The sequence below is a fragment of the Coturnix japonica genome, chromosome W (assembly GCF_054131305.1).
Source record: "Coturnix japonica strain WE chromosome W, WE-NBRP24, whole genome shotgun sequence".
Classification (NCBI taxonomy): domain Eukaryota; kingdom Metazoa; phylum Chordata; class Aves; order Galliformes; family Phasianidae; genus Coturnix; species Coturnix japonica.
Genome location: NC_140701.1, coordinates 30,941,056 through 30,952,804, shown reverse-complemented (window position 1 = coordinate 30,952,804; position 11,749 = coordinate 30,941,056). Strand labels below are relative to the sequence as shown.

Genomic DNA, 11,749 nt, shown 5'->3' with positions numbered 1-11,749 from the left:
TCAGCAGCTTTTTCAACTGCATGCCGCAGTTTCTGCCATCTCACGGCTAGAAGACCGAGTAGATGAAATGTGCAAGAAATTGTTTCCATCAACTAATCGTAATGATCCCGTAATAGTATCAGAAACAACTGATGAAGGTCAATCCTCGTACGGGCCACCAGGTCTAATGAAGGATCTGATCAAAGTATTCCAGTCCTACTCCTCACCTGCATCATCAAAAGTCTCAGCTGTTAAACGCACACGCTTCCCAGCTCGAGCAAAGAACAACAGTACGATTGCACCGCGTGTTTCCATGTGGCGCTACCTACGTGACCGTGGAGAAGACATGAGGAAGTGGCATGATCAGCCTACGTCTGCACTACGAGCACGGGTGAAAGAACTACTAGACATACCAACCACCAGTGGAGTTGCTCCAGTCATCACAGGTAACCAATAGAGGGGCCCTGCCCTAAGTCAGAGGAGGGAAAGGGATAATAGAGTTTATTGGACTGTGTGGATTCGATGGCCTGGCACATCAGAACCACAGGAATATAAGGCGCTGGTGGATACCGGTGCACAGTGCACCCTAATGCCCTCCAGTCATGAAGGGACAGAATCAATCCATATTTCTGGAGTGACTGGGGGCTCTCAAGAATTGACTGTGCTGGAGGCTGAAATAAGCCTCACTGGCAAAGACTGGCAAAAACATCCTATTGTGACTGGCCCAGGGGCTCCATGTATACTGGGTATTGATTACCTCAGAAGGGGGCATTTCAAGGATCCTAAGGGGTATCGATGGGCCTTTGGGATAGCTGTTGTAGATATGGACAACATTAAGCAGCTGTCTGTTTTGCCTGGCCTGTCAGAGGACCCGTCTGTTGTGGGGCTGCTACGAGTAAAAGAGCAGCAGGTACCGATTGCTACAAAGACAGTGCACAGACGGCAGTATCGCACCAACAGGGATTCCTTGCTCCCCATTCATGATTTGATTCGCCAGTTGGAGAATCAGGGAGTGATCAGTAAAACTCACTCACCTTTTAACAGTCCCATATGGCCATTGCGTAAAGCCAGTGGAGAATGGAGGCTGACAGTAGACTAACGTGGCCTGAATGAGGTCACACCCCCATTGAGCGCTGCTGTGCCAGACATGTTGGAACTCCAGTACGAACTGGAGTCAAAAGCAGCCAAATGGTATGCCACCATTGACATTGCCAATGCCTTCTTCTCTATTCCTTTGGCTGCAGAATGTAAGCCACAGTTTGCCTTCACCTGGAGGGGCATTCAGTTTACTTGGAACCGTTTGCCCCAGGGGTGGAAACACAGCCCAACCATTTGCCATGGGTTGGTCCAAACTGTACTGGAACAGGGTGGTGCTCCTGAACACCTGCAGTACATTGATGACATTGTTGTGTGGGGTGATACAGCAGAAGAGGTTTTCACAAAAGGAGAGCAGATCATCCAAATTCTTCTACAAGCCGGCTTTGCTATTAAGCGAAGCAAAGTAAAAGGACCTGCCCAGGAAATTCAGTTCTTAGGTATAAAGTGGCAGGATGGACGTCGTCACATCCCAACAGATGTGATCGACAAAATCACTGCCATGTCTCCACCAACTAGCAAGAAAGAGACACAATCTTTCCTGGGTGCAGTGGGCTTTTGGAGGATGCACATTCCAAACTACAGCCTCATTGTAAGCCCCCTTTATCAGGTGACGCGGAAGAAGGACGATTTTGCATGGGGCCCTGAGCAGCAGCAGGCTTTTGAACAGATTAAACAAGAGATAGCCCGAGCTGTAGCTCTGGGGCCAGTACGGACTGGACAGGATGTAAAGAACATCCTCTATACTGCTGCTGGAGAGAAAGGCCCCACTTGGAGTTTGTGGCAAAGAGCCTCAGGAGAGACCCGAGGCCGACCCCTGGGATTCTGGAGTCGATCATATAAGGGGTCTGAAGAGTGCTACACTCCAACTGAGAAGGAGATCTTAGCCGCGTATGAGGGGGTTCGGGCTGCTTCCGAAGTAGTTGGGACTGAAACACAGCTCCTTTTGGCACCTCGACTGCCAGTGCTGAACTGGATGTTCAAAGGACAGGTTCCCTCCACTCATCATGCTACCGATGTCACCTGGAGCAAGTGGATTACGCTGATTACACAGCGAGTGCGAATGGGAAACCTCAATCGTCCAGGAATCCTAGAGGTAATCATGGACTGGCCTGAAGATAAAAGGTTTGGAACATCACCAGCAGAAGAGGTATCACGTGCTAAAGAGGCCCCACCATACAACGAATTACCAGAAAATGAAAAGAAATATGCCCTATTCACAGACGGATCATGTCGCATTGTAGGGAAGCATCGCAAATGGAAAGCTGCTGTGTGGAGCCCCACACGACAGGTTGCAGAGGCCACCGAAGGTAAGGGAGAATCAAGTCAGTTTGCAGAGGTAAAAGCTGTCCAGCTGGCCTTAGATGTTGCTGAACGGGAGAGGTGGCCAATGCTGTATCTTTATACTGACTCATGGATGGTGGCAAATGCCTTATGGGGGTGGTTACAGAGGTGGGAACAAAACAACTGGCAACGGAAGGGTAAATCTGTTTGGGCCGCTGAATTATGGAAGGACATTGCTGCCCGAACAAAGAATATGGTTGTAAAGGTGCGTCACGTGGATGCACATGTGCCCAAAAGTCGGGCTACTGAAGAACAACAAAACAACCATCAGGTAGATAAAGCTGCCAAAATTGAGGTGCCTCAAATTTACTTGGACTGGCAGAATAAGGGTGAATTATTTCTAGCTCGATGGGCTCATGAGACCTCAGGTCATCAAGGAAGAGACGCGACATATAAGTGGGCCAGAGACCGAGGGGTGGACTTAACCATGGACGCTATTGCGCAGATTATTCATGATTGTGAAACATGTGCCATAATTAAACAAGCCAAAATGATGAAACCTCTCTGGGAGGAAGGGCGGTGGCATGTTGTATTAGGCGTACTCGAACACTCGGGATGTAACGCGATAGGCCCTCCCCTGCTCAGTTATGCATGTGTAGAAGGGGTTATGCATATGTAGAAGGGGTTATGCATATGTAGAAGAAGGGGTGTAGACGAAGTAGATAGCGGCTTATTTAAACCGCTAACACGCACAATAAAACGCCATTTAGCTATTCACCATATTGGTGTGAACGTGTAGTTAAATGGGCCCCGGCTGGAGGAGGCCGGATTCGCGGAGGCTTAACCCTTGAATCCTGGCGTGAAAGGGACCACTGGTAACAAGTGGTGCCCCGTGTGAGGACGTTAGGATTCAAGGCGCTGGACATCCTCTGCATGCCCGTCGGATTGAGAGAGTCTGTGAGGTCGGCGGCAGGCTACCGGCGGTAGGACCGTGGTTTCGGGGCCGAGCGAACTTCTTCGTCTCGGATCGACTATGGAGCAAGTCGTAAAGGTATTGCTTCAATTTTGTAAAGATTATGGGGGCGAGCGTGTTCCTTCAAAAAAGGACATCGCGGCCGTCATTAAATGTCTAGAAAAGGAGAAGGAACTTTCCTCTCCTCAGGAGATTCTGGATCACAATAGGTGGGAATCTTTAACTGCTTCGCTCTGTGAGCGCGTAATGAATGAGCAAAAAGCTTCTGAGCTCAAAACGTGGGCATTGGTGCTGCGGGCATTGAAAGCGGCTCGGAAAGAGGGGAAGACTGAAACTCAGGTTGGGACAGGGGAATGTGGGTCGGGAAGCCTTTTCTCTTGCAGATCCGAGGATTCGAGAGACAAAGACAAGGTGGCGCCTGCCATCCCAACCGCACCTATTGATCCGGCCGAACAACAACCAGATGGCCCTTTGCAGCAGCATTCCACACATTCCACATCCTTATCTCTTAACCCGCAGAAGACCTCCTCCGAGGCCCCACCCCCGTATCCAAGGCAACCGTTATATCCTTCACTGCGCGGTACCGCTCCACCCAATTTGGGAGAGGCGGGGAAGTCTTGCGCCCCTGAGCCAGGTGGTAGCACCCCGGTGGGGGCGGGAACGTCTCATATTGCCGATATGGGTGGTGCCGCCCACGAGAAGGGGGGGGGAGGAGGGCAAGGAAGGAGGTGTGTCCAGGATCTGGAAGAGAGCAGCAGCGGGGAGGAGGAGGATGTAGTTGGGCTCAGAGATAAGAGCCGCGGGAGAGAGTTCACAGATTGGGACGGGATCAGAGAAGGGGTGATGGATGAAGGTAGAACCACAAATGCCTTTCCGGTCACTGTAGGGAACAACGGGCCGGAGTGGGTACCCCTTGATCCTAAAGGGATAAGCAGATTGATGGAAAGTATAGAGAAAAAGGGGCTTAGATCACCCCTGACACTTAATGCATTAGAGGCACTGACTGCACGAGGGCCTCTTCTTCCATATGATGTCACCAATTTGATGAGCATGGTGCTCACTCCAGTGCAGTTCACACTATTCACTACTGTCTGGACAACGGAGTTGAAAGCAGTTACGGCAGCCGCAGAGGGCAACCCTGCACATCCTGTATACAGGACTAGCCTGCAAAGGCTGACAGGGAATGCCAGGGGCATGACCTCTCCGCAAGCGCAGGCAGCTAGGCTGAGGCCAGGAGAGCTTATGGCTACTACTGATGCAATGCTTGTGGCATTCAAGAAATTATCTAAGGACGTAGAGGCACCGGATCCTTGGACGGATATTGCCCAAGGGCCGCTTGAATCCTTTCAAGATTTTGCGAACAGACTCTTGAAGGCAGTAGAAGGGTCAGATCTCCCTAGAGGCGCGCAGGGGCCCGTTATCATAGACTGCCTGCGCCAGAGATCACACGATGATATTAAGGCTTTATTAAGATCAGCCCCTGAAAATATGACAACTCCAGGCGAAATAATTAAGTATGTTTTAGATAAACAAAAGGCGGCTCCATCGGTTAAACAGGAGGTAGCAGAGGCCTTAATGGAGGTTATGGCTATAGCTGGAAATCAGCAGCCGGGTAAGACAGGCCCTTGTTTCCGATGTGGCCAATATGGCCATATTAGAGCCCAGTGCAGGGTGAAGTTACCAGGAGAAGACGGGGTGGAAGGAGGGGCCCAGGCAGAGATAATATGCCAGGCGTGTGGGAAAAGGGGACATGTAGCCCGCATCTGCCGAGCTTTTAAAATACTGCCGCAGGGAAACGGCAGAGGGAGGGTGTCTCAGGCCCGGGACCCCTCCCCAACACATTAGGACGGGCCAACTGGCGTGCGTTAAGAAACCTCCAACAATATCTCTCTGAAGACTCCACCCCTGAGGGTGTGCTCGATGTTGCTCTAACCCTAGACTGTTGGGACCGTCCATTGGTCAAGGTTTTCATGTCTCTTGCTGATCCACCACCTGAACTTAGGGACCAAGCATCGGTACCTGTGGTCGCGCTTCTTGACTCAGGCGCCGACATTACTGTCATTGCTGAGAAGGATTGGCCACCGGAATGGCCGGCCGGCCCCTCTCAGTCCATTAGGGGAATAGGAGGGATGCAATCTACTAGGAAAGCATTAGGGGAGATACGAATGGAGGTAGTCAATAGAGATGGGTCGGTGGAGCGACCTGCTCTACTCCAGCCATTGATTGCAGATGTGCCAGGGACTCTGTTGGGACGAGACTACCTATACAGAGTGGGTGCGCGTATCACAAATTTATCATAAGGGCCACTGTCTGCCAGCTATCCACCGATCATGCAATCCCGTTACGGTGGAAGCAGGGTGCACGCCCCGTATGGGTAGATCAGTGGCCCCTCCCTCGTGAGAAACTCGATGCGCTTAGACTGTTGATTGAACAAGAATTACAATTAGGCCATATAGAACCTTCTCTTAGTCAATGGAATACCCCAATTTTCGTCATTAGAAAACGTACAGGTGCCTTTCGGCTGTTGCATGACTTGCGTGCGGTCAATGCACAATTAGTTCCCTTCGGAGTGGTCCAGCAAGGCGGACCATTGCTATCAGCAATACCAGTTCACTGGCCGATTGTGGTTATAGATCTCAAGGACTGTTTTTTCTCTATTCCCCTAGCAGAAAGCGACAGGGAGGCTTTCGCCTTTACTGTTCCGACTCCTAACAATCAGGGCCCTGCTGACAGGTTCCAGTGGCGGGTCCTCCCGCAAGGGATGGCCTGTTCTCCTACGATATGCCAACTAGTGGTAGGAAAGGTGCTGGAACCCATCAGGAAAGATTTCCCTCAATATATGATTCTGCATTATATGGATGATCTGTTGCTAGCGGCCCCTACGGAAATTGGGATGCGTAAGCTTGAACAGCAGGTGATGTCTACTCTTGTGAAGGTAGGATTCACCATTTCTGAGCAGAAAGTCCAGAGGGGCCCAAGGGTGGAATATTTAGGATACAAATTAGGGCCAGAAGCAGTGCGGCCAATGGGCTTAGGTATCGTTCCCCATATTGCTTCTCTATGGGATGTACAAAAGCTGGTTGGGGCCCTCCAGTGGGTTAGAAATGCCATTGGGATACCACCTCGGCTGATGAAGCCATTTTATGATCAGCTGAAGGGAACCAACCCCAGTGAATTGCGAGAATTTACGCCCGAGATGACGGTGGCTTGGAAGGAGATTTCTGAGACGTTCATGAGTAGATCGCTTGCCAGACAAGATCCCAATCAACCACTTGAGGTGGCAGTTTGCAGATGTGTCGAAGGGTCAACTGCAGTGTTAGGACATTCTCTAGATTCCAAACCACGACCGCTATGGTGGCTTTTTTCAGTACAGCCTACTCGTGCCTTCACCTCCTGGCTGGAAGTATTAGCAGCTCTATTAAGAAAGTCTCGACTGCTGTCGCTGCGTGCGATAGGGAAGGAGCCTGACAGACTCTATCTTCCTGGCACCTTTCGTAACCTGCAGCCACTACCTGAGGTTATTCTCCTTTCACTGCAGGGCTTTGGAGGCATGATCTGCTTTTCAGACTCCCTGCCTATTTTTGATCTAGCTGGGTTTCTAAAAATTTCTCTCCAAATTCGGGTGCAGACCTCCCCGCTTGAAGGGCCTACTTTATTCACCGATGCGTCCTCACGCACAGGACAAGGAGCGGTGGTTTGGCAAAAATCAGGTGGTCAGTGGGAGGTCTCTATCATCACTGATTTGTCAGCCAGTGTACAGATGCTTGAGGTAAGGGCTATCGCGATGGCTTTGCAGCTCTGGAAAGAGGTACCATGCAACGTTGTTACAGATTCGGCTTTTGCCGCGAGGCTCCTGACTCGTATGGGCCAAGAGGGCTCTCCTAGCACAGAGGCTGCTTGTATTTTGGAGGAGGCGTTGGCAACCCGATCAGCTCCTGTTGCAATATTACATGTGCGGAGTCATTCGGATGTGCCTGGATTTTTTACAGAGGGCAATGCCGCAGCTGATAAAGCTGCTGGTATGCAGATTTACACGCTACAAGAGGCCCGAGATCTCCACTCTACCTTGCATATAGGAGCTCGTGCATTATCCAGAGCCTGCTCCATCCCATTATCTGTTGCACGTGATGTGACCCAGGCGTGCCCATACTGTAATTCCGCACCCGTCATATGTGCTGGGGTCAACCCTCGGGGTCTTGGCCCGCTGCAGATCTGGCAGACGGACTTTACATGGGAGAACCGTATGAGCCCTCGTAAGTGGCTGGCTGTAACGGTGGACACCTACTCTACTGTAATCGTGGCCACTCAGCATGCAAAAGCCAATTCGTCGGCGGCACAAAATCATTGGGCTACTGCGATCGCTGTCATGGGTTTGCCACGTCAGATAAAAACTGATAATGGGTCATGTTTCGTTTCGCGTTCCACAGCAGATTGGATAGCTAGATGGGGGATCCATCATGTCACAGGTATCCCTGGCAATTCCCAGGGTCAAGCTATTATAGAGCGTGCTAACCGTCTCCTTAAGGATAAGCTGCGCATCCTTGGGGAGGGAGAGGGATACAGAGACAGAATCCCGATTAATAGACAGGCTGAACTTTTGTCAAAAGCCCTGTATGCTTTAAATCATTTTGAACGAGGGGACAATAAGCGTACCCCTGTGCAGAAACACTGGCACCCAAAGATCCTGGAGACAGGCCCACCAGTGTCTATCAAAACAGACAGCGGGGTTTGGGAGCCAGGATGGCGAATTCTAGTGTGGGGAAGAGGGTATGCTGCAGTCAAACAAGAAGAGACGGGTGAAATTGTATGGGTGCCATCTCGAAAAGTAAAACCAGACCTACAAAATGTTCAGCTGAAACGAAACCCTGATACCGAATAGAGCTTTGCTTTGCAGCGATGGTTCCTGGGGAGACCAAAGAGAGGAACAGATGACCAGCCGAGGAGTCTTGTTCGTCCCATCCGTCCAGGAAAAGACCCGGAAAAGACTCCGCTGATAACTTCGAGAAGTTCTGTTCCATCTAACTATTTGGGTCTGTTGATTATTCTTATGCTCACACCTGTTCACTCAGAACAAACTGCCCACCTCATACGTCAGCCTGAAAACATTTGGGTTACGTGGGCCAATCGAACTGGCCAGACAGATTTCTGCTTAAGCCTTCAATCTGCCACTTCACCTTTTCGCACTTGCTTGGTGGGAATCCCTAGTTACCAGGTGGATGAATTCTGGGGTTATGTCACCAATCCTGATCGTTGTAGAGAGGAGAAAGATACAGCGATGCGAAGTGCTTGCTTGATAAATTCCCTGAATGTCACTTTACCATGGGATCCCCAAGAATTAGAGATACTAGGATCACAGATGGTTGAGAATAATACAGAACGCACGTGCATTTCTTTTGGTGCACTGTGTACTAAGAAAGAGGGGCCTTACCTTTGTTATCTATTTCAGCCACACACTAACCCTTACATTAACAAGACATGGACATTATTGAACCCGATAAATTCGGATAGCTTTACAACAGATGGTTCCTACTGTGGGTTCTCTACTAACATCACACGTTTCTATCGGTATTCTCGGCGTCTTCATCATGACTGGAATACTTTACGGCAGTGGTGCCAGCAATTGAAGGGTAGTCGATGGATCTGGTGGTCAGGCGACACCTCTGGCACTATTAGTGGGGCTACATGTCGGGCCGACTTCGCATATTCTGCATATGGTCTCAAAAGAAGGTGGGGCAGGGAGAAGTTATGGAATAACGACACGGCCAAAGCATTGCCACCAGGTGTGTTCTTAATTTGTGGTGACCGAGCTTGGCAAGGCATTCCAAAGAATCCGATTGGGGGGCCTTGTTACCTAGGGAAACTAACAGTGCTTGCTTTAAGTCACTCTTCTTGGATGCAGCTAGCAAAAAACCTTAGTATAGCCCCTAGAACACGACGTAGTATAAAGGAATTACAGGAGGACTGTGGCGACAAAGTTCAGTTATGGGGTCCTACCGCACGTATATTCGCCTCTATATTTGCACCCGGCGTTGCTGTGACACGAGCTTTAAGCGAGATAGAAAGACTGGCATGTTGGTCTGTCAAGCAGGCTAATGCCACGACCCAGGCACTGTCAGAACTTTTAAGAGATTTGAGTAACACCAGACACGCAGTTCTCCAGAATAGGGCGGCTATAGACTGTCTTCTACTTGCTCATGGACATGGGTGCCAAGACGTCGAAGGCATGTGTTGCTTCAATCTGAGCGATCACGGCGAATCAATACACAAGAAGTTGGAGTGGATGAAGGAACACACCAAGAAGATAGAGACTGAAGATGACCCCTTCGGAGACTGGTTACGAAACTTATTTGGAGGGTGGGGGTCATGGTTTATCCAGTTACTGAAGGGCCTAGGAGTGGTGCTCCTAGTGTTTGTGTGCCTTATGATCTGTGTACCTTGCTTTATAGGATGCTTGCAACGCTGTCTTGGAAACATGATGGACAGAGCATTTGATCAACGCTTAGAGTACCACAGGCTTCGCGACGGGTTATAATTAGAGCATATTATTAGAGTAGAAACTTAGCGCTTGCATTGTAACGGGCATGGTTTTGTTAAGCATGGGGAGGGAGAGATGTTGTATTAGGCGTACTCGAACACTCGGGATGTAACGCGATAGGCCCTCCCCTGCTCAGTTATGCATGTGTAGAAGGGGTTATGCATATGTAGAAGGGGTTATGCATATGTAGAAGAAGGGGTGTAGACGAAGTAGATAGCGGCTTATTTAAACCGCTAACACGCACAATAAAACGCCATTTAGCTATTCACCATATTGGTGTGAACGTGTAGTTAAATGGGCCCCGGCTGGAGGAGGCCGGATTCGCGGAGGCTTAACCCTTGAATCCTGGCGTGAAAGGGACCACTGGTAACAGTGGCAAAAGTATAAATATGGGGAGGCGTGGCAGGTTGATTATATCACCTTGCCACGATCTCGCAGTGGTAAGTGTTATGTACTCACCATGGTAGAGGCAACCACTGGGTGGCTTGAAACATACGCAGTACCCCATGCTACTGCTCGAAACACCATATTAGGTCTTGAGAAACAAGTCCTGTGGCGACATGGCACCCCAGAAAGAATTGAATCTGATAATGGGACACATTTTAAAAATTCCCTTATAAATACTTGGGCCAAAGATCATGGCATTGAGTGGATTTATCATATTCCCTACCATGCACCAGCTTCTGGTAAAATTGAACGATATAATGGGTTGTTGAAAACTATGTTGAAAGCAATGGGTGGTGGAACATTTAAGCACTGGGAGAAGAATCTGGCAGAAGCCACTTGGTTGGTCAATACTAGAGGATCTGTCAATCGTGATGGTCCTAGTCAATCTAGCCCCCTACACACTGTAGAAGGAGATAAGGTCCCTGTTGTACATGTAAAGAACATGTTGGGAAAAGCTGTTTGGGTCCTTCCAGCTTCTGGAAAGGGCAAACCTATCCGTGGAACTGTCTTTGCCCAGGGACCTGGGTGCACTTGGTGGGTAATGCAGAAGGATGGGGATGTTCAATGTGTGCCACAAGGGAAATTGATGCTGGGGGAGTGCAGTCAATAATTTTATGTATTTATATATATATGTTTGCATGTGTAGTGTATTTTAGTTATTATAGTTGTACATTTAGTTATGTTACATGCAATTCTACTATTTAGCTATCACAATTTTACATACGTCTGTATGTATGTATATATATGTATATATTAACCATGATGTAATAATGTAGAATAAGGGGTGGAATGTCATGGTTTTGTAATTTTGTAATTTTGCTATCAGTATTCCACATCATAACATCATGTAAAGTATGGATACTTCTATTGAATGTGCAGTCCACAGAAGAAGACTACATATCCCAGGGAACAACAGGGTTAATGATAAGTCACGGGACCAGGACTCTATATAGTCTCGTTTCCAGGCTGGAGTGCCCTCCTTCTTCTCTCGAACTTCTCGGAGAGTGGGAAGCGTTCCAGCCGTGTCGCCTAGAGTTCACAGTAGGCCTCTCGGTTTTCGGGGACTCTCTCTCTCTGTTTCGTTCGATTTGTTAGCCTCAATTATATTATATTGTGTTATCTTGTATTTCGGTATCATATTTAGTAAAATAAGTTTTTCATCCTTAGATTGTCGCTGTTTTATCCCACTCCCTCTTTTTTCCCTCCTTTCCGGGCCCCGGCGGGGGGGCCCACGGTGTTTCTTCCCCTGTCACGGGCATAGGTAAATCTAAGTAACCCGTGACACATCCCTACAAATAGCAATTTCTCCCTAAATTACTGGTTTTCGTCCCCAAAAGAAGACACATTCTCTTTAAAATGATGCTTTGTAACAAATTATGACTCATTGATTCCAGAATATCTGTCTTCCCCTACAAAATAATGACATTAACATAAGA

At 48.9% G+C, this 11,749-nt stretch overlaps 1 protein-coding gene across 1 annotated transcript; it reads left to right on the top strand.

The window, feature by feature from the left end:
* The first annotated feature begins 3,119 nt into the window (after positions 1-3,119).
* On the top strand, positions 3,120-10,134 carry LOC146754680 (uncharacterized). The gene is made up of 4 exons (XM_085527813.1): positions 3,120-5,174; positions 5,270-5,605; positions 5,998-8,156; positions 8,211-10,134. The coding sequence occupies exons 1-4, from the start codon at positions 3,392-3,394 to the stop codon at positions 9,861-9,863; spliced, it is 5,931 nt and encodes a 1,976-aa protein (XP_085383939.1). The 5' UTR covers positions 3,120-3,391; the 3' UTR covers positions 9,864-10,134.
* Positions 10,135-11,749: the final 1,615 nt, after the last annotated feature.

What these genes read in the sequence shown, in the direction of transcription:
- LOC146754680 (XM_085527813.1), top strand. Translation starts at nt 3,392, where the DNA reads ATGGAGCAAGTCGTAAAGGTATTGCTTCAATTTTGTAAAGATTATGGG. An exon ending in AGACTACCTATACAGAGTGG is followed by an intron (nt 5,606 to 5,997) that starts GTGCGCGTATCA and finishes CTATTCCCCTAG; the next exon opens with CAGAAAGCGACAGGGAGGCT. An exon ending in TATGGGTGCCATCTCGAAAA is followed by an intron (nt 8,157 to 8,210) that starts GTAAAACCAGAC and finishes GATACCGAATAG; the next exon opens with AGCTTTGCTTTGCAGCGATG.